The sequence below is a fragment of the Hemitrygon akajei genome, chromosome 10 (assembly GCF_048418815.1).
Source record: "Hemitrygon akajei chromosome 10, sHemAka1.3, whole genome shotgun sequence".
Classification (NCBI taxonomy): Eukaryota; Metazoa; Chordata; class Chondrichthyes; order Myliobatiformes; family Dasyatidae; genus Hemitrygon; species Hemitrygon akajei.
The window spans coordinates 163,232,270-163,256,292 of NC_133133.1; the positions used below are offsets into that span (position 1 = coordinate 163,232,270).

General features: G+C 42.6%; 1 protein-coding gene across 4 annotated transcripts in view; it reads left to right on the forward strand.

The window, feature by feature from the left end:
* grip1 (glutamate receptor interacting protein 1) overlaps positions 1–24,023 on the forward strand; it is a 302,489-nt gene that overhangs the window by 138,489 nt on the left and 139,977 nt on the right. Inside the window, exon 1 of one of the 4 annotated variants that reach the window (XM_073059574.1) lies at positions 22,365–22,525. The exons of the other annotated variants lie outside the window; for them this stretch is intronic. Within the exon in view, the coding sequence (XP_072915675.1) occupies positions 22,480–22,525 (46 nt within the window). The 5' untranslated portion in view covers positions 22,365–22,479. Of the gene's footprint in view, positions 1–22,364; positions 22,526–24,023 lie in introns of those variants that run through there. 4 annotated transcript variants of the gene reach the window in all.

Below are 24,023 nucleotides of genomic sequence, written 5' to 3' on the forward strand. Positions count from 1 at the left end.
AAAGTGGCCGCCACAGGATACTCTAACAAAATCCACGTATGAATCATACAAAGTGACGGTCACACATCCAATATGCACTGTGTGTCATTAATCAACCCAATCCTTTAGACTTGGGAAAGTATCAGACTTTACCCATCAGACTAGCAGCTTGCAGTCCCTCTCCCTTCCCCTCCCCCTCCCCCTCTCTCCTTCTCCTTTGAAAATCCCAGCGATCTGTCACAGCTTGTTATACTGACGTCATAGTCCCGCCTCATCCAGGCGTTTTAAAGTGACGCCCACGGTAAAGGAAACCGATGGTCACGTAACAAACTTTACTTTGAACTTTGAATAAAAACAATTACTGCTGGAAGAACTCAGCAGGCCAGGCAGCATCTATAGGAAGAAGTACAGTCGACGTTTCGGGCCAAGACCCTTCATCAGGACTATCTGAAAGAAGACATCACTTAGTCCTGACGAAGGGTGTCGGCCCAAAACGTCGACCGTACTTCTCCCTATAGATGCTGCCTGGCCTGCTGCGTTCCACCAGCGTTTTGTGTGTGTTGCTTGAACTTCCAGCATCTGCAGATTTCCTCGTGTTTGAATTAATGCTGGAAGTACTTTGCAACTTAAGCCGTGTTTGTAAAGAGAGAAACAATTAGCATTTTGAATTAATGACCTTTCAAAGGTTTCCAACTTCTGCAGTTTTTAATCATTAATACCTACAATGAAACATTTATTATCTTTACAAACTTGAAAAATGTTTTAGAAATATATAGGAAAAATTTTCCCAAATTGGATTTGTGAAATCTGCAGATTTCCTAGTGTTTGAGTGAGATAATGTTCATGGGTTCAATGTCCATTCAGAAATCGGATGGCAGACGGGAAGAAGCTGTTCCTGAATCGTTGAGTGTGTGTTTTCTTGCTTCTATACCCTCTTCCTGATGGTAGCATTGAGAACAAGGCATGACCTGGAAGATGGGAGTTCTTAATGATGTCCAACCCCCATACCAGACAGTGATGCAGCCAGTTAGAATCCTCGCCATGGTACATCTGTAGAAACTTTCAAGTGTTTCTGGAGACATATCAAATCGTTTCAAACTCCTAATGAAATATAGCCAGTGTCATGCCTTCTTTGTAGCTGCATCGATGTGTTGGGTCCAGACCATCCAGATGCTTGTTTTGTAGGGAGTTGAGTCTACTGTCAAGCTCTCCCAGGGAGCGGTGTTGGTGATGGAAGGGATGATCACGATAGTAAACTCTCTAAAGGGGAAAAAGGTGAGCAGGTTGACTTTCTGTTTTGGATGTGTTATGAACTCATTGACGAGTTTGAGATTAAGTGGTTTGATTAGGTGAGACGAAATCAGAATTAGTTCATTATCATTGACGTATGTCAGGAAATTTGTTGTTTTGCAGCAGCAGTACAGTGCAATAATAGACGGTTAGACTATAATGTATAAGAAATATTAAAAATTAAATAAGTAGTGCAAAAAAAAAGGGACAAAAAATCATGAGTTTGTGTTCTTGGGTTCATCGTCTGTTCAAAAATCTGATGACTGAGGGGAAGAAGCTCTTCCTAAGATAGTGACTGTGTGTCTTCAGGCTTTTGTTCACCTCTATGATGGTAATAATGAGAAGAAGGCATGTCCTGGGTGGTGGGGATCCTAAATGATGGATGCTGCATTTTTGAAGCATCCTTCAAGTAAGAATTATCATGATGATAGATAGGGCATTGCTCAGACGTGCTCATGATCGGAGGTATTGATCAATTTCAGAAGAGGGAAACTGAATGGGCTGAACAGCAATGAATACTGTTGTAGAAGCTGCGAAGTATTTGTAGAGAAGTGCTCAGCAAGGTGAGAAAGTTAGAAAACAGCAATAATTTTAAAAAGTGTTGGTTAGACACTTGAGGTAATCTTTTGGAAGGAGTATTCCCATTTCTTTTGAATTCTGGAACCAGCTAGAGACTCCAAATGGTCTTTTGTTTGATTCCTATGAATTTCTAGTCTCTAAAAGCTGAACTATGAGTATAATGCTTTGGGATTAAAATCTGGTACCAGCGCTATGCTTTCACTAAGTACACATTTATTTTATGATGAGCCTTGTAAAGAGAATTTGCATCAATCGCCCTTGGGTATGCAGCAATCCTTCAGCTGTTGTGTTCCTCAAGTCAATTAATTCTTTGAGCATCCATTCCTTAGTTAAATGTAGTGTAGCAATCACATATATTGGAGAAAATGGCTCAGATTTTATGATGGCAATAAGCCATAGACTTTCAATAATCACCTGACACAATGGGGAAAAAAATTGACAGGAGCTCTGACAGCTGCATATGAGCAGTTCAAATGAACAATCATCAGAATATTTTCTTTTATCCAAGCTATTGGACAATACCATTGTGGTCTAAAAAAGATCCAATGTGGGGACCGCAGCAAATATTTCGTTGGCCAAGCTGGGAGAAAACTGTCCACAAGGATGCATGAACATCAACTGGCTGTAAAGTGGCATGACCAACACTCCCTAATCTCTACCCATGAAGATGAGAGGGGCACAAATTCGACTGGGCATCAGTGAAAGTCATGGCACAAGGAAACACACAGCATTCAAGAGAATTCCTAGACGCGTGGTTATCCCGCAAACAATCCTATAAAGAGGCACGTGGACCTCAAGCCCATTTGTGAGCCAGTGTGGGCAGAATTCCAGAAAATGCACAGAACTCGCCACTCAACCAATTAGCAGCAAGACACCCTGCCTATGTCACAATTGAGTTTCTGTAATGATGGCCAATCAACTGATTGATAAGTTTATGGACTTCAGTAAGGCCTTTGACAAGGTTTCACACGAAAGGTTAGTTAGGAAGATTCAATCACTAGGTATTAATATTGAAGTACAGTCGGCCCTCCTTATCCTCAGGGGAATTGGTTCTGGGACCCCCCGCGGATACCAAAATTCACGGATGCTCAAGTCCCTTATTTAACGTGTATCAATATGGTGGTCTTTAGGACCCAGCAAAACCCCGGACTTTATTTAATGTGACTCCGTGCGGTAGACATTAGGACCTGGCATCACAGCTCTGAATCCGCGGTGTTTCTGTTCACGAAAATAATCATAATCACAAAGTAATAAAGCGATCGGAAAGAGGTGAAATGCCATCGGTCATTGGAAAAGCATTAGGCTACAATCGGTCAACAATCGGAGCAATTTTAATGGAGCATATGAAAGGCCCTGCCCCAATGAAAGCTACAATTATTACTAACCAACACAGTGGTTAAATTATTGAAATACGTATGTTTCTTAAGTGTTTTATCTGCATAGAAAGGTAAAATATGTACTATATACTAAGAAAAACATTTGACTTAACTGACGCTAAATAATACCGGATGTACCTGTTCCGACTTCAAATCAGGAACGGAACTCCTTCATAACCCGGGGACTGCCTGTACTTTTAAATCACCTCTGGATTACTTATAATACCCAGTACAATGTAAATGCTATGTAAATAGTTGTTATACTGTATTGTTTAGGGAATAATGACAAGAAAAAAATTGTCTGTACGTGCTCAAGCAACGAGTGCTGGAGAGAGAACTTCCAGGTTTTCCTGATCTGCGGTTGGTTGAATCCGCGCATACGGAATCCACAGTTAAGGAGGGCCGACTGTAGTAAAATAGATTCAACAGTGGCTGGATGGGAGATGCCAGAGAGTAGTGGTGGATAACTGTTTGTCAGGTTGGAGGCCGATGATTAGTGGTGTGCCTCAGGGATCTGTACTGGGTCCAATGTTGCTTGTCATATACATTAATGATCTGGATGCTGGGGTGGTAAATTGGATTAGTAAGTATGCAGATGATACTAAGGTAGGTGGTGTTGTGGATAATGAAGTAGGTTTTCAAAGCTTACAGAGAGATTTAGGCCAGCTAGAAGAGTGGGCTGAAAGATGGCAGATGGAGTGTAATGTTGATAAGTGTGAGGTGCTACATTTTGGTAGGACTAATCAAAATAGGACATACATGGTAAATGGTAGGGCATTGAAGAATGCAGTAGAACAGAGTGATCTAGGAATAATGGTGCATAGTTCCCTGAAGGTGGAATCTCGATGTGGATAGGGTGGTGAAGAACGCTTTTGGTATGCTGGCCTTTATAAATCAGAGCATTGAGTATAGGAGTTGGGATGTAATGTTAAAATTGTACAAGGCATTGGTAAGGCCGAATTTGGAGTATTGTGTACAGTTCTTGTCACCGAATTATAGGAAAGATGTCAACAAAATAGAGAGACAATAGACAGTAGGTGCAGGAGTAGGCCATGTGGCCCTTCTAGCCAGCACCGCCATTTACTGTGATCATGGCTGATCATACACAATCAGTACCCCGTTCCTGCCCTCTCCCCATATCCCTTGACCCCGCTATCTATAAGAGCTCTATCTAACTCTCTCTTGAATGCATCCAGAGACTTGGCCTCCAAGACAGTACAGAGAAGAATTACTTGAATGTTACCTGGGTTTCAACACCTAAGTTACAGAGAAAGGTTGAACAAGTTAGGTCTTTATTCTGTGGAGCGTAGAAGGTTGAGGGGGGACTTGATAGAGGTATTTAAAATTATGAGGGGGATAGATAGAGTTGACGTGGATAGGCTTTTTCTATTGAGAGTAGGGGAGATTCAAACAAGAGGACATGAATTGAGAGTTGAGGGGCAAAAGTTTAAGGGTAACATGAGGAGGAACTTCTTTACACAGAGAGTGGTAGCTGTGTGGAACAAGCTTCCCGTAGAAGTGGTAGAGGCAGATTTGATATTGTCATTTGAAGTAAAATTGGATAGGTATATGGACAGGAAAGGAATGGAGGGTTATGGGCTGAGTGCAGGTCAGTGGGACTAGAAGAGAGTAAGCATTCGGCACGGACTAGAAGGGCCGAGATGGCCTGTTTCTGTGCTGTAATTGTTATATGGTTTATAAAGGCTGAGCATTCAGAGGACACAACACGAAGGAACAGCGCACTGATGCTGTCTCTTCGTATGATGATGAAATGTTTGCAGGTGGATTGTCAAGATCGGAGAACAACTTAACCCAAATATTATAAGTTTTGTAAGATAAATATTGCTCTCGTTCTTGGGATATTAGATGCCAATGCTAACTTTAAGAATCTGAAATAAACTCCATGAATTTGAGGTACTTTTGCACTCCTTTGAAGTTCATCAGTGGTCCCCAACCACCAGGCCGCGGACTGGTACCGGGCTGTAAAGCCGCAAAGAAACTATATGATTTGGCGATATGAAACGATATGAGTCAGCTGTGCCTTACCTCATTCCCTGTCACACCCACTGTTGAACTTGAACGCACGCGAGGTCATTACGCACGCAAAGTCATTACCCACGCAAGGTCATCAGTCGCCTAAACGCAGTGATACCCTCGCACCAGGGATCACTGGTTGGCCTTGGGTAACTGGCGGGAAGTGCCGTTGCTACTGGCCTGGAGCGCAGACAGATGGGCACCGCCTCTAAACCTGTTCAGCACACCGAATGTTCGTGGGGAACCCGGTGCTAAAATATTCGCAGACGACTTAATTCGGGCTCAGGGTTTCGTAAGTAGCAGAGCAGCTACCTCGCTGCGATCTACTGAAAGTCATCCCTCAAGCCAAACTTTTGTCGGCTGATGGATCCTACCTACGTACAAGGAAAGGCGGGCACATGCCCTGTCGCACTCCTCGCATGGTCAGTCGCTCTCTCTGGACTGTGACCACAGTGGCCCCGGCACGGGGACCTCCGGCCCTTACCTTGTCCTCTCACTGGTGTGTAGCAATGATTTTATATGTTCATACGAGGAAAATATGCGCTGTGTGTTTAATATCCAAACGTTACTTAAAATGTTATGATGCTATTGACTTAGTGAGTTATAATTGACTTATCACTATATTCATGCAAGGAAAATATGCGCTGTGTGTTTAATAGTAAATTTGTTAGATAAACCCTTTTAGAAATGAAATTGAGTGTATTAGTCACTTATAAGTGACATAGTTGACTTATCACCTATATTCCGGTCGTGATTAACTCCCCCTCCACCCCCCACCCCCGTCGGCTGGTCCGCAAGAATATTGTTAATATTAAACCAGTCCGCGGTGCAAAGAAGGTTGGTGACCTTTGGGCTACATTATTGAAATTAATTCTCAGTACAATATTTAGATGTATTAGGAAATATTGGCAAGTGAATTCAGAGAACATAGAATAAAAAGTTGATGTTTTATTCCTTCAAAAAGTTAATTTTATTAGCCTGTTCACAAACAAGAGTAAATCTGCAGATGCTGGAAATCCAATTAACACACAAAATGCTGGAGGAACTCAGCAGGCCAGGCAGCATCTGTGGAAGAAAGTACATCTTTTTCATAGATGCTGCCTGGTCTGCTGAGTTCCTCTAGCATTTTGTATGTGCTGTTCTGCTGGTCTGTTATTGTTTCTCATCTACCATTTGCAAAATTTACTTAGCTTCATTGCTTCAGAAGGTAAAATCTGGTCTGTTATGATCCTATTCTTTCAATCTAACATTTGCAATGTTTATTTAGCTAATTGAAACCTTGATTAGATATATGTCTCATTGTTTAGATTCTATAACTGTGAAGAATCTTTTATTTGGTTTTAAACAAACCATAAAGTTTCCTGTTTTGCTCAAAATTCAAAGATCTCTTAAACCAGATCAAATTGATGCTCAAACCAATGAGAAAATTATATGGACAGCTAAGTTGTTCCCATTGAACTTACCATAATTTTCAGAACATTACCACATTGCCACAGGAAAAGGGTGGCAGGGTGGAGATATGTTTCTACCAAAGGAGGTGTAAGGTGTTCCTTCTCTCCCTTGGGCAAAATGTAACACTTGCTTAGCCATCCACTCCCCCCCCCCCCCCCCACATTAGGACCACGTGTATCCATGGGAGCAGGTGGTGGATGGTCGTACGAGCAGCTGGTACGTATCACAAGTCCAGGTTATGTGACAACTGTCACCAGGCAGACAATCTCTGAAGTGGCTGGAATCATCTGTCTTGTGAAGACACTATCCCAGAAGAAGGCGATGGCAGACCACTTATCTGGAGCAATCATGGTTATGGAAAGACCATGATCGCCCACATCATATGACATAGCACATAACGAGAGTATTAACATGGGAAAACCAGCTCCATTAACTGAAATTGTATAAAATTCAAATTAAGAATAACGAAAAAAAGTCTCCATTCATTCTCCCCCAAGAATGTATTCTTAGTGTTTGTCTTCACAACCTTAGAAAATTAAACATTCCTATTGATTTCCACCATCTGTACTGATCGATTGATAAATAAATTTGTGATATCTGTAGAAACCAGACTTACAGTGTTGGTTTTAATTAATTATTGGATTCTTGAATTGATCTGTAAGTGGTGCCAGGGATGAGATAAGAAGACTAAGATAGAATAACCAAGATATATTTGAAACTGAACTACCTTAAGCCTTAACTTAAAACTGTATGAAGTTGTAATGATTCAGATTTGTTTGTTTTAAGTAGACTTGGTTTTGCCCATTCAGAATCAGAATCAGGTTTATCATCACCGGCATGTGACGTGAAATCTGTTAATTTAGCAGCAGCAGTTCAATTCAATGCAGTATATAATCTAGCAGAGAGAGAAAAAAATAATAAATAAAACATAATAATAAATAAACAAGTAAATCAATTACATATATTGAATAGATTATAAAAAACCTGCAAAAACAGAAATACTGTATATTTTTATAAAGTGAGATAATGTCCAAAGATTCAATGCCCATTTAGGAATCAGGTGGCAGAGGGGAAGAAGCTGTCTTGAATGGCTGAGTGTGTGCCTTCAAGCTTCTGTATCTCCTACCTGATGGTAACAGTGAGAAAAGGGCATGCCCTGGGTACTGGAGGTCTTAAAAATGGACACTGCCTTTCTGAGACACCGCTCTCTAAAGATGTCCTGGGTACTTTGTAGGCTAGTGCCCAAGATGGAGTTGACTAGATTTACACCTTCTGCAGCTTCTTTCGGTCCTGTGCAATAGCCCCTGCATACCAGACAGTGATGCAGCCTGTCAGAATGCTCTCTACGGGACAACTATAGAAGTTTTTGAGTGTATTTGTTGACATGCCAAATCTCTTCAAACTCCTAATAAAGTATAGCCACTGTCTTGCCTTCTTTATAACTACATTGACGTGTTGGGAGCAGGTTAGATCCTCAGAGATCATGACACTGAGGAATTTGAAGCTGCTCACTCTCTCCACTTCTGATCCCTCTATGAGGATTGATGTGTTTTCCTTCGTCTTACCCTTCCTGAAGTCCACAATCAGCTCTTTCGTCTCACTGATGTTGAGTGCCAGGTTGTTGCTGCGGCACCATTCCACCAGTTGGCATATCTCACTCCTGTACGCCCTCTCATCACCATCTGAGATTCTACCAACAATGGTTGTATTGTCAGCAAATTTATAGATGGTATTTCAGCTATGTCTTGCCATACAGTCATGTGTATACAGAGAGTAGAGCAGTGGGCTAAGCACACACCCCTGAGGTGCACCAGTGTTGATCATCAGCGAGGAAGATATGTTATCACCAATCTGCACAGATTGTGGTCTTCTGGTTAGGAAGTTGAAGATCCAATTGCAGAGGGAGGTACAGAGGCCCAGGTTCTACAACTTCTCAATCAGGATTGTGGGAATGATGGTATTAAATGCTGAGCTATAGTCAATGAACAGCATCCCGACGTAGGTGTTTGTATTGTCCAGGTGGTCTAAAGCCATGTGGAGAGCCATTGAGATTGCGTCTGCCATTGACCTATTGTGGTGATAGGCAAATTGCAGTGGGTCCAGGTCACTGCTGAGGCAGGAGTTCAGTCTAGTCATGACCAAACTCTCAAAGCATTTCATCACTGTCGATGTGAGTGCTACTGGGCGATAGTCATTTAGGCAGCTCACATTATTCTTCTTAGGGACTGGTATAATTGTTGCCTTTTCGAAGCAAGTGAGAACTTATGCCCATAGCAGTGAGAGGTTGAAAATGTCCATAAATATTCCCGCTAGTTGGTTCGTACAAGTTTTCAGAACCTTACCAGGTACTCCATCGGGACTTTCTGCCTTGCGAGTGTTCACTCTCTTTAAAGATAGCCTAACATTGGCCTCTGAAATGAAGATCACAGGGTCACCAGGTGCAGCAGGGATCTTCACAACTGTAGTTGTGTTCTCCATTCCAAAGCGTGCATAGAAAGCGTTGAGTTCATGTGGTAGTGAATCATCACTGCCATTCGTGCTTTTGGGATTCACTTTGTAGGAAGTAATGTTTTGCTGACCCTGCCAGAGTTGCCTTGCATCAAATGTCACCTCCAACCTCCTTCGAAATTGTCTCTTCGCCCTTAAAATAGCCCTCCACAAATCATACCTGGTTTTCTGCTACAGGCCTGGGTCACCAGACTTAAATGTCACAGATCTATCCTTCAGCAGATGACGTACCTCCTGGTTCATCCACGGCTTTTGGTTTGGGGATGTACAATAAGTCTTTGTGGGCACGCACTCATCCACACAGGTGTTAATGAAGTCGGTAACCACTGCAGCATACTCATCCAGGTTGGAAGATGAATCCCTGAATACAGTCCAGTCCACTGATTCAAAGCCGTCCTGTAGGTGCTCGTCCATACCTACTTGGTGGTCACTGCGGGTGCTGCAGTCTTCAGTCTCTGCCTATACTCAGGGAGTAGAAATACAGCCAGGTGATCAGACTTCCCGAAGTGAGGGCGTGGAATAGCATGGTAGGCATCCTTGATGGTGGTGTAACAATGGTCCGGCGTGTTGTTTCCTCTGGTATTACAAGTGATCTGTTGATGGTAGTGATGCATCAAAGGGGAGATATCGGCTTTTATTGACTGGAAGAAGGAACAAGCAGTGGTTGACCACCATACTACATCCTGGAGACAGAGAGGCCGGGCTCAGACCTCAATTGCCTTTATACAGGGGTCCGTGGGAGGAGCCACAGGAGCAGTCAGCAGGGGTCGTGTCCAGACAGGTATATGTAGTTCACCACAGGTAGTTAGTGATTTTTTTCAGACTGGCCTGGTTAAAATCTCCTGAAACGATGGTGAAAGCATTAGGGTGTGCTATTTCGTGTATGCTGATCCCATTGCTCAGATCATCTAAAGCCTGATTTACATTGGCCTGAGGTGGAATGTAAACTGCTACCAAACTGACCCCAGAGAACTCCCGTGGTGGGTAAAAAGGACGGCACTTAACTGCTGGATATTCCAGGTCTGGTGAGCAGAATTGGGACAGCACTGATATATTTGTGCACCAAGAAGAGTTGATCATGAGGCATACTCCTCCACCTCTGCTTTTGAGAGACTCTATAGATCTATCCTGATGGTGTATAGTAAACCCGTCGATCTGGATTGCTGCATCTGGTATGGAAGGGGTTAACCAGGATTCTGCGAAACAAAGGACACACGCGGTCCTAATGTCCCTCTGATTCAGCACCCCAACTCTGAGATCATCGATTTTATTCACCAGAGACTGCACGTCCGCCAGCAAGATAGTCGGTGTAGGGAGTTTAAAACCCCGTTTCCTTAAACGCACTTGTAGCCCCGCTCTACACCCGTGCTTCCGATCGCAATCGGTGTTGTTTCTGTCGATTTTAGGCAGCGATAGTTCATTTAAACGCACTGAGACATCTTTGTTGACACTACCGACCTTGGAAGCAGTTGTGCTTTTTAGCTGTATCAGGCTGAAACGGGAATGTTTAATTGTATCCATTGAGAGTACTGCTGCTACTCGAGTCGTGCCTAGGCGCCCCGGAAATGGTATTTATTATAGCTGAAAATGATAGCATAACTTGTTTTTAATCAGACAAAAGTAACTTGGGATTTCTTCAGAAAGATGCAGTGCCTTAGTGTTGCAACACCGGATTGATGTTTGATTATTTTGCAGAACATCCATTCTCAGTTTTCTGCACCTATTCGAAATTTGGGGTTTGGCAACAGGCTTTCCGTTTTCATGATTAATTTGTTATTACTATCCAATGACAAATTTTATTACGATTGAAGTATGCAATTCACCATGCTAGAATTTGAGCTTCTGTCCTGTAGGTTGCTGGTCCAACAATGCAGCCACTTAATTTTTTTCCCTAATTTTTAAGAAAGTATTCACCATTTGGGAAAAAAACAATTTACAATAAACTTGATGTCAAATTTATTAATGAAGAGATGCTCAGAATGACAGTTGCTTGGGTTCAATTCATTTTTCATGTTCCTGTAATGCGGTTCTTGAATATGTCTTACTGATTTGACAGGAAATAGGACAATGAGGCAAACATGGGGTAGTCACTGTACTGGGAATCCTCATGCCAGAGGCCAAGGTAGGCTAAAGAAATTGCTGATTTAATTCTTAGCAGCATCCTTAGTATGCTATGAGCCTCTGGAAGATCCTCCATATTTTCTGGCCAAGAATGATCTCCAACAACGCCCTATGCCTTCAGTGTCACCAAGAGGACATGGCCACAGTCATCATGAGGAAAAGTCGGAGATGGATTGGTCATATGATGAGAAGAGAGGCCGACTCCATCGTCAAGGCAACGCTTCATTGGATCCCTAAAGGGTGGAGGAAACACAGGAGACCAAAGGTAACTTGGCTCCATACCGGAGAGGCAGAAATGAGGGCTCTGAACATACCTGGGCACATTAGGGAAGATGGCTAAGGATAGAAAGAGATGGAGGACCTTCTTTGCTGCCATAAACACCAGCATCATAGAAGGCAGTAACTATTATTAACCACCATTCCCAGTACACTTGCTAGAAACTCTAATAGAGAGATAGATAACTTTGTTGACCCCGAAGGAAATTACAGTGTCATAGTAGCATTACAAGTTCACAAATATTCAATATTAGAAGAGAAGTAAGAAGAATAAATTTTTAAAAAGTTGCCAGAAACACTCTAACAGGAGGGGATCATCACTTCCCTGGTTATAGGTTGACTCATTTTAGAACCTTATGGCTGAGGGTAAGAATGATGTCATAGAGCGCTCTTTGGAGCAGCACTGTCGTCTTAGTCTGTTACTGAAAGTGCTCCTCTGTTCAGCCAAGGAGGCATGCAGAGGGTGAGAAACATTGTCCAGAATTGCCCGGATTTTCCGTAGGGACCTTTGTTCTAGCACAGCCTCCAGTGTGTCCAGTTTGACTCCTACAACAGAGCCAGCCTTTCTAATGGGTTTATTGAGCCTGTTGGCATCAAACACAGCACAGAAGCAGGCAAACAGATACCAGCATTTTATAAAAATTAAAGCTTTAAAAGAACATTGAAAATATATAAATATATGAAGGCTGGAGTAGTGGCAAAGTTATGAAAGGCTGGTTAAAAATCAGTTTTATAACTAGGAATGGAGAATGTAAGGGAAAGTTACCATGAGGAATTTTATTCAAAACATGTTTAGAAAATTAAGGTTTAGCTATCCTGATCTCAGAGGAAGATTACATGTTTCAAGAATTTTCTGACTTATTTCAACAGGGTGATTAAAGAAATGGCAAACACTGGAAAAAAGTTATTTGTAGAGAACGGATTCAATTTGTTGTAGCAATGAGCTCCTTACATGTACTCTCCACAACAATCCTGTTCCTGCTCACTGTGCCCAAGGCAAAAACATAAATATAACTTGGTTCCTTCATCCTTGCCTCTTAAATTTAATCTGTCACCTTAAAATAAATAATTTTGAACATGATGTAAAGAAATTTGTAGAATCCGGCTTTACAACTGACTGCTTGTTGAAGATATACTAATATATTCCATTTTCATGGAATACTATTTAGCATAAAAATGGATAAAGAAATGAAATCTGGCATATTAGATGTACCGTGACATCGGTCTGTACCCTTTCAGGCTGAATCATTTAAGTGTTTTGAAGTTGATTTCATTAACTACACTCACTTGCCCATCCATTCAGATGTTCCAAAGCCAAAGACCTCGTTTTAAGGACTCTTTATTTGCTTATTTCATGTTCTCATTATTTGTTTGACTCTGGACGTTTCTCTCCACGCCTTGTGGCGCAATGGGCGGCAACCTTGCCGTATCTTTTAGTATTTATCGTTTTTTATTAATAAGGTTGAATTGCTAGCTCACCACTCAACCCTGCACGGATGGAAAGCGTGCGAGGTGTTGGCCGGATTTGAACCTGGGACCACTCGCCCTCAAGTCTGATGCAGATGCCACTACACCGCTGGCCGGCTATGTCATTTGTTGTTATTTATTTATATCTGCATTTGCACAGTTTGTTGTCTTGTGCGCTCTGGTTGATCTTTCACTGATCCTGTTATAGTTACTATTCTATAGATTTGCTGAGGATGCCCACAGGAAAATGAATCTCAGAGTATGTGGTGACATGTATGTACTCTGATAATAAAATTTACTTTGAACTTTGTATGTGAGTTGACTACAGTGTACGCACCAGTTGGACATTCCCAGTTGTCTGGTGTATTACTGAATGGAGCTGCTCTCATGGGCTTCTGATATTAGCCACTTCTTCCTGCCACTTTTAATAACTAATTTCAACAGTTGCATCACAACTGGACAGCGTATTTGAAACACTTAATAGATCAGGGTTTGTCTGCTGGGGAAGAGTTGTATCTCACATCAGAAGATTGTATTGAAAGTAACTTGTGATTCATCTGTTGGAAGATGTAGGAAGATACTTGGACTGAGTTGGACAAGGAGGGAGAAGTGAGGGAATGGGGTGAAGTCAGCAGTTTGTTTGGTTTACACTCATCATGGCAAATCGCCACGTTTAATACCCTGCAAAGCGAGCTTCTGAGGTTACAAATTTCACTTGGTACATGAACATACACAACTATATCTGAAAAGTCCAGCTGGCACGTTGACTGACCTCTGGAACATAATTGCAACAAATCATATTATTCCCAGAGGCTCCACTCACCATCAGCCACTGTATAATATGCTGGCTAGGCATATTACATCCCAGATCAGTTCAGGTAAATCGGCTGCAGGAAATTGCTCGGAGTCCTGTCATGAAGTTGTCCAAAATGAATTAGAAGTGCACATGGAGATGCACAACACGTTACACAGTAGCTAACTTTGCTTTCAATATCAGGATGTCAGTCTCCTCCGGGTACAGTACTGCTTCCCTGAGTGCTGTCAGTGAATTCATTTTGCACCAACGTGTTCCAATATTAAAGGTAACTTTCAAGGTTCAAGGTGCATTTATTATCAAAGTTTGTATGCAGTATACAAATGAGATTTGTCTTCTCCAGACATCCACGAGAAAAAGAAAACCCTATTCAAAGAAAAACCATCAATCCCCCGATCCCTCCACCCCCCCATGCAGGAAAAACAAACCACACAACCGGCAACAAGAAAGAACAGGGGAAAACACAGAATACAGAAGCATAAAGCTGAAAGAGTTTAAATTGAACTACAGTCCAAACTATAAATTGCTGACCCAGGCTTTGGTACTATCATCCGACTGCATTGAGGGAGAAGGAGAGTCCATTCAAACGCAGGGGGCTTTCCGCAGGAGTAACGAGTGAGAGGCTGGTAGACGGCACTGAACGCTTGCTCGCTTTCCGCACTCACCTCGATGTGGCAATCTCCTCGCTTTAATCAGCAAGAAATGGAGTCGATTGTGGGCTCACGCCCCATTTCTAAGCTTCTAAGCCTCATAGAAACATAGAAAACCTACAGCACAATACAGGCCCTTCGGCCCACAAAGCTGTGCAGACCACCTCCTTACCTTAGAACTACCTATGGCTTATCCATAGCCCTCTGTTTTTTTTTTAAGCTCCATGTATCCATTCAGGAGTCTCTTATAAAACCCTATCATTTCCGCCTCCACCACAACCACTGGCAGCCCACTATCCACAACACCTCCAACCTTTGCGTCATCAGCAAATTTACTAACCCATCCCTCCATTTCCTCATCCAGATCATTTATAAAAATCACAAAGTGTAAGGGTCCTAGAACAGATCCCTGAGGCACACCACTGGTCACTGGCCTCCATACAGAATATGACCCGTCTACAACCACTGGCCCTTCTGTGGACAAGCCATTTCTGGATCCACAAAGCAATGTCCCCTTGGATCCCATGCCTCCTTACTTTCTCAATAAGCCTTTCATGGGGTACCTTATCAAATGCCTTGCTGGAATCTATATACACTACATCTACAGCTCTACCTTCATCAATGTGTTTAGTCACATCCTCAAAAAATTCAATCAGGCTTGTAAGGCACGACCTGCCTTTGACAAAGCCATGCTGACTATTCCTAATCATATTATGCCTCTCCAAATCTTCATAAATCCTGCCTCTCAGGATCTTCTCCATCAACTTACCAACCACTGAGGTAAGACTTGCTGGTCTATAATTTTCTGGGCTATCCGTACTCCCTTTCTTGAATAAGGGAACAACATCCACAACCTACCAATCCTCCAGAACCTCTCCTGTCCTCATTGATGCAAAGATCATCGCTGAGGCTCAGCAGTCTACTCCCTCGCTTCCCACAGTAGCCTGGGGTGCATCCCGTCTGATCCCGGTGACTTATCCAACTTGATGTTTTCCAAAAGCCCCAGCACATCCTCTTCCTTAATATCTGCATGCTCAAGCTTTTCAGTCCGCTGTAGGTCATTCCTACAATCGCTAAGATCCTTTTCCGTAGTGAATACTGAAACAAAGTATTCATTAATTACCTCTGCCATCTCCTCCAGTTCCATACACACTTGATTGGTCCTATTCTCTCACGTCTTATCCTCTTGCTCTTTAACCTGCTCACCTCCTGGAATCTGCTCAGAGACAGCAAAGCATTAGATCGCTCAATCAATTGTCAAACCGTAGATCACAGACTCTAACAGTACCAGAAACACATTTAAAATACAAAGAAGATGTAAAAGAAGTGAAATAAACTGTGTCATAGACAATCTGGAAGATGTTGCCTGAGGTAGCATTGTTTGCTGACGCTATTTTGTTCTGCTTTTTGAGCCTGAATGGTTTGTAGACATCAAATCTAGTCCCATGATGAAAAACCAGTATATTTTCCCATTATTTCACTTCACCTATTTATTTCAAATGGTCTTTAATAAGAATTCTAGTCATCTCTACATCGTATTAAACAGACTTCAGAAATACAGAGTAATACACACAAAATGCTGGAGGAACTTAGCATTTTCAAATGCATGTGTTTTGTTTGCTTTGAAAATACACATGCTTTTGTTTTCTCTTATTTATATGGAAAGTAGTTTTGACCCATAACGTACCGGCCAAAACCACAATAGTTACAGATTCATTTATTGGGGGAATTGAATGGAATAATGAAGGAAACCGGTGGTCCGTGAGCCAGTCCTCATGAGAGGATCACAAATAAAGAGGGCCAGCAACTTTAAATTCCTTGGTGTTACTATTTTGAAGGACCTATCCTGGGCCCAGCATGTAAATGCAATTACTAAGAAAACACACAGCACCTTGACTTCCTTAAGAGTTTGTTAAGACCCCACCATTGAGCACATCTACATGGAGCACTGTTGCAGAAAAGCAGCATCCATCATTAGGGAACCCCAAAACCTAGGACACGCTCTCTTCTCGCTGCTGCCATCAGGAACAAGGTACAGGAGCCTTAGGATCTACACCACCAAGTTCAGGAACAGTTATTACCTCTCAACCATCAGGCTCTTGAACCAAAGAGGATAACTTCACTCAACCTCGCATTCCCCATTATTGAAATGTTCCCACAACGTATGGACTCAGTTTCAAGGACTCTTCATCTTATGTTCTCAATATTTATTTCTTTTTGTATTTGCACAGTTTGTCTTATGAACAGTGGTTGAACACCCAAGATGGTGCAGTCTTTTGTTGATTCTATTATTGCTATTATTCTATGAATTTTTTGAGTACGTCTCCAAGAAAATGAATCTCAAGGTTGTATATAGTGTCATATATGTACTTTGATAAATTTACTTTGAACTTTGCTTAAATATTTGAAGGGAACAGTTTAGTGGTGGGACTGCAATAGACAAAGTTATTGTACAAACATATATTCTTGGCTGAGTGGCCATCTCCCATGCTGTAAAGATTATCTATCTCTGTCTGAGGTATGAATTCTGAGTTCTCCGATCCAATTTAGATCCTCACAATCAGTGTTATTGCCTTTCTGATCTTGCCCAACACTGTTGTATCTTCTACTGTGTGGGAGAATGTTAATAAAAGAAAAAGCCATTTCCTAAATAATATGCCAAGTCCTTGAATGCCACAGAAACCTTTTTTATGCCTTTGTCAATCATCTTTCTGCTTCCTTTACTTTCAATGGAAAGGTACTTGGTATTTCCTCCCCACGCCTCATTTGGCACACCAGGCAACAGCTTTGCCATTTCTTTAGTGTTTTGTCTGTTTTACGAGGTCAAGCAGCTATCTCGCCCCTCAATCCACACTGGTGGTGTAGCGGTATTTGCAGCCAACTTCGGAGCGAAAGATCCCGGGTTCAAATCTGGCCGGCTCTTTGCACAAGTACTTCCAATGGATACCTATACAAATACCCATAAACTTTTGATGCAGATGTCCCTCAGATCTGATCTCTGCCTTACATTACAGACTTTAGTTCAGAACCCCACAAAGAGCACTTTTGTAGTATGTGTTAAATAGAAACATCGAAAGGTGGGAGCAGGAGCTGCCCTTTTTAGCCTCTCGCATCAACTCCTCTATTTAATATGATTATGGCTCATCCTCTGTCTGAGTGCCACACTGCCTGATGCCTATTGTGACTTGAAATATATCTGCCTCTTTCTTCAGTGTCTTGATCTCCTCGACTTGACAGGAGTATTGCAGACAACGTGGCAGATTGGGGTATGCCTTGTGAGGACATAAGCAGTCAGTGGAAATGGCAGGCAGATATTAGATACGGTTTGAAGAGAATACCTCAATCTGATGGAAATGGTGTCAGATATTGCCTGAGACAGGAGGTTGTTCATTCAAGACCAGATTCAGAATTGGGAGCAAGTTTGTTATCTCTAGAGCTCCGGACACTCCATCCGCCAAAAGTGGACCTTCCCGGTGGCCAAATACTTTAATGCTGATTCCCATTCCGGTTCTGACATGTCGGACATCTTGTGCCAGGATGAGGTCACTCTCAGGGTGGAGAGCCACACCTTATATTCTGTCTGGGTAGCCGCCAACCTAAAGGCATTAATAACAATTATAATTGTTATTATAATTGGAATTATAATTCCAATATAAAAAAAGTCCCTCAACCCTCCCCTCTTCTTCTATTCCCCATTCTGACCCTTTACCTCTCCTCGCCTGCCTGTCACTTTCCCCCTAGATCCCCTCTTCTTTCTCTTTCTCCTGTGGCCCACTCTCCTCTCTGATCAGATTCCTTCCTCTCCATCCCTTAACCTTTCCCACCCTCCTGACTTTGCTTATGACCTTCTAGCTTGTCCTCTTTTCCCTCCCCCCACCTTTTTATTCTGGTATCATCCTCCTTCCTTCTCAGTCCTGAAGAAGGGTGTTGGCCCAAGATGTCAACTGGTGCAAAGGTCCATTTTGCAAACCTCCTGTCGAGTCATAGAGGTCAAGACACAGAATTGAAGAACTCTGAAATTCTTTAATTCTCCAGGTAGCCACAAAACCAAGACAGAAAAGAAAAGCAGCACAATCATCAACCCCCAAATGCCATCTTCCCACAAAAAAACAAACGAAATGAAACAGGCACATCGACCCCCGAAACCCCCCTCACAATAAAACAGAGCAAAAAGGATCAGGCACATTGATCCCCAAATTCCCCCTCCTGCACAAAAAAAACTGAACAAAATGGATAAGGCATGTCAACCCCAAATCCCCTTCCCCGTACAAAAAAAATTGAGAAGATCGGCCAAAAAAAATACAGAATATACAAACTATAAGCCTGAAATGTAGTCTGTAGTCCACAGTCTACATCCAAAATTAGGTCATATTCTGCATGGAGGTCGGTCACCAGTGATGTGCCTCAGGGATCTGCTCTGGGACCATTACTCTTCATGATTTTTATAAATGACCTGGATGAGGAAGTGGAGGGATGGGTTAGTAAATTTGCTGATGACGCAAAGGTTGGAGGTGTTGTGGATAGTGTGGAGGGCTGTCAGAGGTTACAGCGGGACATTGATAGGATGCAAAACTGGGCTGAGAAGTGGCAGATGGAGTTCAACCCAGATAAGTGTGAGGTGGTTCATTTTGGTAGGTCAAATATGATGGCAGAATATAGTATTAATGGTAAGACTCTTGGCAGTGTGGAGGATCAGAGGGATCTTGGGGCCCGAGGCCATAAGACACTCAAAGCTGCTGCACAGGTTGACTCTGTGGTTAAGAAGGCATACAGTGCATTGGCCTTTATCAATCATGGGATTGAGTTTATGAGCTGAGAGGTAATGTTGCAGCTATAGAGGACCCTGGTCAGACCCAACTGGAGTACTGTGCTCAGTTCTAGTCGTCTCACTACAGAAAGGATATGGAAACCATAGAAAGGGTGCAGAGGACGTTTACAAGGATGTTGCTTGGATTGGGGAGCATTCCTTATGAGAATAGGTTGAGCGAACTCGGCCTTATTTCCTTGGAGAGACAGAGGATGAGAGGTGACCTGATAGAGATATATAAGATGATGAGAGGCATTGATCATGTGGATAGTCAGAGGCTTTTTTCCCAGGGCTGAAATGGCTAGCATGAGAGGGCACAGTTTTAAGGTGCTTCGAAGTAGGTACAGAGGAGATGTCGGGGAAAGTTTTTTACACAGAGAGTGATGAGTGCGTGGAATGGGCTGCTGTTGATGGTTGTGGAAGCGGATACGATAGGAACTTTTAAGAGACTCCTGGACAGGTACGTGGAGCTCAGAAAAATAGAGGGCTATGGGTAACCCTAAGTAAGTTCTAAGGTAAGGACATGTTCGGCACAGCTTTGTGGGCCGAAAGGCCTGTATTGTGCTGTGGGTTTTCTATGTTTCTGAACAGTGGGAGCTTTAATCGGTGAAATGGAGCCAAACATTGGCTTACAATCCACCCACTATGAGGTTTGCGCTCGCTGCCTTCCAGAATCCTCTTGGAGACAGTAGAGTGCTAGAACACTGATGATTCATTACCAAAGATGCTGCCTGACCTGCTGAGTCACCTCCCCCCAGCAATTGGTATGTGTTGCTCTGGATTTCCAGAATCTGTAGACTTTCTTGTGTTTGTAACAATATTTCATCCTCAATCAACATCACCGGTGTTGTTGGCGACGTCACCGGTGCCAAGTTGCATGGGTCCTAGTGCCCTTCCCTTGGACAACATCGGTGGCGTGGAGAGGGGAAGGCCTGCAGCTTGGGCAACTGCCGGTCTCCCATACAACCCTGCCCAGGCCTGCGCCCTGGAAACTCCAGGCGCAGATCCATGGTCTCTTGAGACCGACGGATGCCACCAATCAACATCACAAATATATAACATTTTGCCACTATCTGAGGCCTATGCACAATCTTTTACTGCATTTTCTAAATTAACATTTCAAAGGAATTTAATTGGCTGTTGATTGTTTGGAGACAATTCAAGCCATGGAAAGTGATGTGAAAATGCTGGTTCTGTCTTTGAAGTATAAGGGCAAAAAAGGATTAAGGACATGAGTGATGTTGGATTGGATCCGAGCTACACAGTTCAGGTAGTTTGCTGACATTATCTTGGACATAAATAGTGAGATGGGATACAAAAAGCAAATGGGTAATTAATCAATGTGTCCCACTGTTTTAATCAGCAGTGTAAGGAACATCTGCACAGGTTAATATTTCATACTTCTAGCATCTGCTGTGTTTTGGTTCTGAATGATAAATGTGCACTAATCAGACAAGAATAATGTGTTTTACAAAGGACCTTAAAACAATTGAGGGTTTTTTTGTTTGGGTAGTTTCTACAGGACAGTAGCTATGTTAATACACTGATTTAGTAGTTTACAATCTGATGAGTTGAGAAAGGGGCAATTTCCTTGGATTTTTTCAGTGATGATGAACAAGGTAATAGAATTAGAATCACAGTCAGGTTTAATATCACCGGAATATGTCACAAAATGTGTTGTTTTGTGGCAGCAGTACAATGTCATATAAAATTATAGTGAATATGAAAAAAAATTAAATTCACAAATAGTGCAAAAAGAGAGGGAAATAGGTAGTGTTTATGGGTTGATTGTCCGTTCAGAAATCTGATGTTAGAGGGGAAGAAGGCTTCTGTATCTCCTAGCAAGAGAAGAAGGCATGTCCAGGGTGATGGGAGCTCTTAATGACGGATGCTGACTTCTTGGGGAATCACCATTTGAAGGTGTCCTTGAGGCTGAGGAGGCTGAATTTGCAACTTTCTGCAGCTTTTCCAATCCTGTGCATTGGCCCCTCTGTGCCAGATGTTGATGCAACCAGTTAAAATGCTCTCCACCTGTAGAAATTTGCAAGTGTCTTTGGTGACATACCAATCCTCCTCAAGCTCCAAACGAAATACAGCCTCTGTTCTTTGTAACTGTATCGATATGTTGGGCCCAGCATAGATCCTCGGAGATGTTGACACCCAGGAACTTGAAATTATTTGCTCAATCTTTCCACTTCTGATCCCTATAAGGACCGGTGTGCATTCCCTACTCTTTCTGAAGTCCGTAATCAGTTCTTTGGTCTTACTGCTGCTGAGTGCGTTTGTTGTTGCAACACCACTCAACCGGCTGATCTACCCCGCTCCTGTACGCCTCCTCTGGAAACGGCTACCGAGTGAGTAGAGAGGCTGATGGAAGTTTCTTCACTCAAGTAGCTGAAGAACGGCAAGAGTTTTCCACAGACTAGGGAACATTTTATTTCCACAGTATATGACAGATGAAGAAGATTGAGTTCAAGCTAGACAGTGGGTACTGGTTTGTGGTGACAGTGGTGAAGAGCTGATACTAAGACGTTGGTTTGAGCGAAGTCGATCTGTATTGCAAACATTTTAGCCTGCTTTTGTGGAAAAGAACACAAAGAAGTAGTGCAAAGCTGAGCAAGACAAGTGGACTAGTCGTGTCATATTTAAAATGCTTGTCATGACGAGTGCCAACTGTTGTGCAGAGCAGGACTGTACAAGCCAGCACTTGATAAATCTGGACATAAATAACCTTTGCCATTGCGGATATAGCAGCAATGAGGATAAATTCAGCCACAGAAACCTGTTGCACTGCCAAATAGCTGCCTGCTGAGCACCAGATCTAAATTAAACTGCTCTCTGACTCTTGACTCGGAAACCAATGTAAGCTCATTCAGCCAAGGCAAGTGGGGTCTCCGTGGTAATTTGAGCCACGCCCTCCAGACTGTCGCTTGTTCTCTGACAAGGAAACGATGATGCACCTGCTGGCTGCTCAGTTTGATTACCCAGTGACCAAACCGGCATCTGGTGACGAGCTGAGGTTGCATGTATGGAGCGAGGAGTGAAACCTGTCCCAGTAACTGGCTCTAATAAACCGTGGAACAAGGCTGGATAAGGCCTTGCTGTTCAAGTTTCCTATTGGGAATCATGGATTTGTTATGTGGTATTGGTCATGATCTTAACAGTGACTTTGGTAAGTACAATGAAGCAAATATTTCCTTTCCAGCTTTACGCTCTTGTTTTCTCAGATTCTGATCTATTGTAAAAATATCATTTTAAACATGATCACCAAAACTAGAAAAAAAACTGCCAACATTGGAAAAAATGTATTGCTCTTAATTGTTCAAACACTTGATTAAGATACACGTCGAGGCTAGTTATTCATTTAACAGCTTATCACAAAGGAATACTTACCTTGTGTTTAGAGTCTTAGAATAGTACAGTACAGAACCAGGCCCTTTGGCCCATCTAGACCTGCCAAAACATTTAAACTCCCATCAACCTGCACCGGGACCATATTTACCTTATTTACTCTTTCAAACTTATTTATATCTTTCTATAGGTACGTGACCAGAACTGTACACAACACTCCAAATTAGGCTTCACCGATGCAACTTCAATAAAACATCCCATCTCCTGTACTCACTACTTTGATTTATGAAGGCCAATATGCCAATATGCCAAAAGCTTTCTTTATGGCTCTATCTACCTGTGACGCCACTTACAATGAATTATGGTCCTGGATTTCCAGATTGCCTTGTTCTACTGCCCAACCATTCACTGAGTAAGACCTACCATGGTTGGTCCAACCAAAGTGCAACACCTTGCACTTGTCTACATAAATTCCATCTACCAGTTTTCAGCCCATATTTCCAGCTGGTCCAGATCCTGCTGCAAGCTTTGATAGTCTTCCTCGCTGTCCATTACACCTCCAGTCTTGGTGTCATTTGCAAATTTAATGTTCCAGTTAACCACATTATCATCCAGATCATTGACATAGATGACAAACAACAATGGACCCAGCACTGAACCCAGTGGCACACCACTAGTCACAAGCCTCCAATCAAAGAGGCAACCCCCCTACTGCCACTTTCTGGCTTTCCTGCTAAGCCAATGTCTAATCCAATTTACTGCCTCATCTTGAGTGCCAAATGACTGAACCTTCTTGACCAACCTCCCATGCTGGACTGTGTCAAATGCCTTGCTAAAGTCCACGTAGACAACATCCACTGCCTTGCTTTCATTAACTTCCCTCGTAACTTCCTTGAAAAACTCTTGATTACCTACCACACATAAAGCCTAATCAGTCCATGTCTGTCCAAATACTCATACTATATGTACGGTCCCTTGGAATACCTTCCAATAACTCCCTTACTCCTGATGTCAGGCTCACCAGCCTATAATTTCCTAATTTATTTTTAGAGCTTTTCTTAAACAGTGGAAGAACATTTGCTATCCTCCAAACCTGTGGTACCTCATCTGTCGCTAAGGATCATTTAAATATCTCTGCTAAGGCACTGGCAATTTCTGCACTTGCTTCCCACAGGGTCTGTGTTGAAAACCTTGTCAAGCCCTGCGGATTTGTCCACTCTAGTTTGCCTCAGGATAGTTAATACCTCCTCCTCTGTGATCTCTGAAATCACTGCTGCTTTGCCTCACCCCTATAGACTCTCTGTCCATCTCCTGAGTAT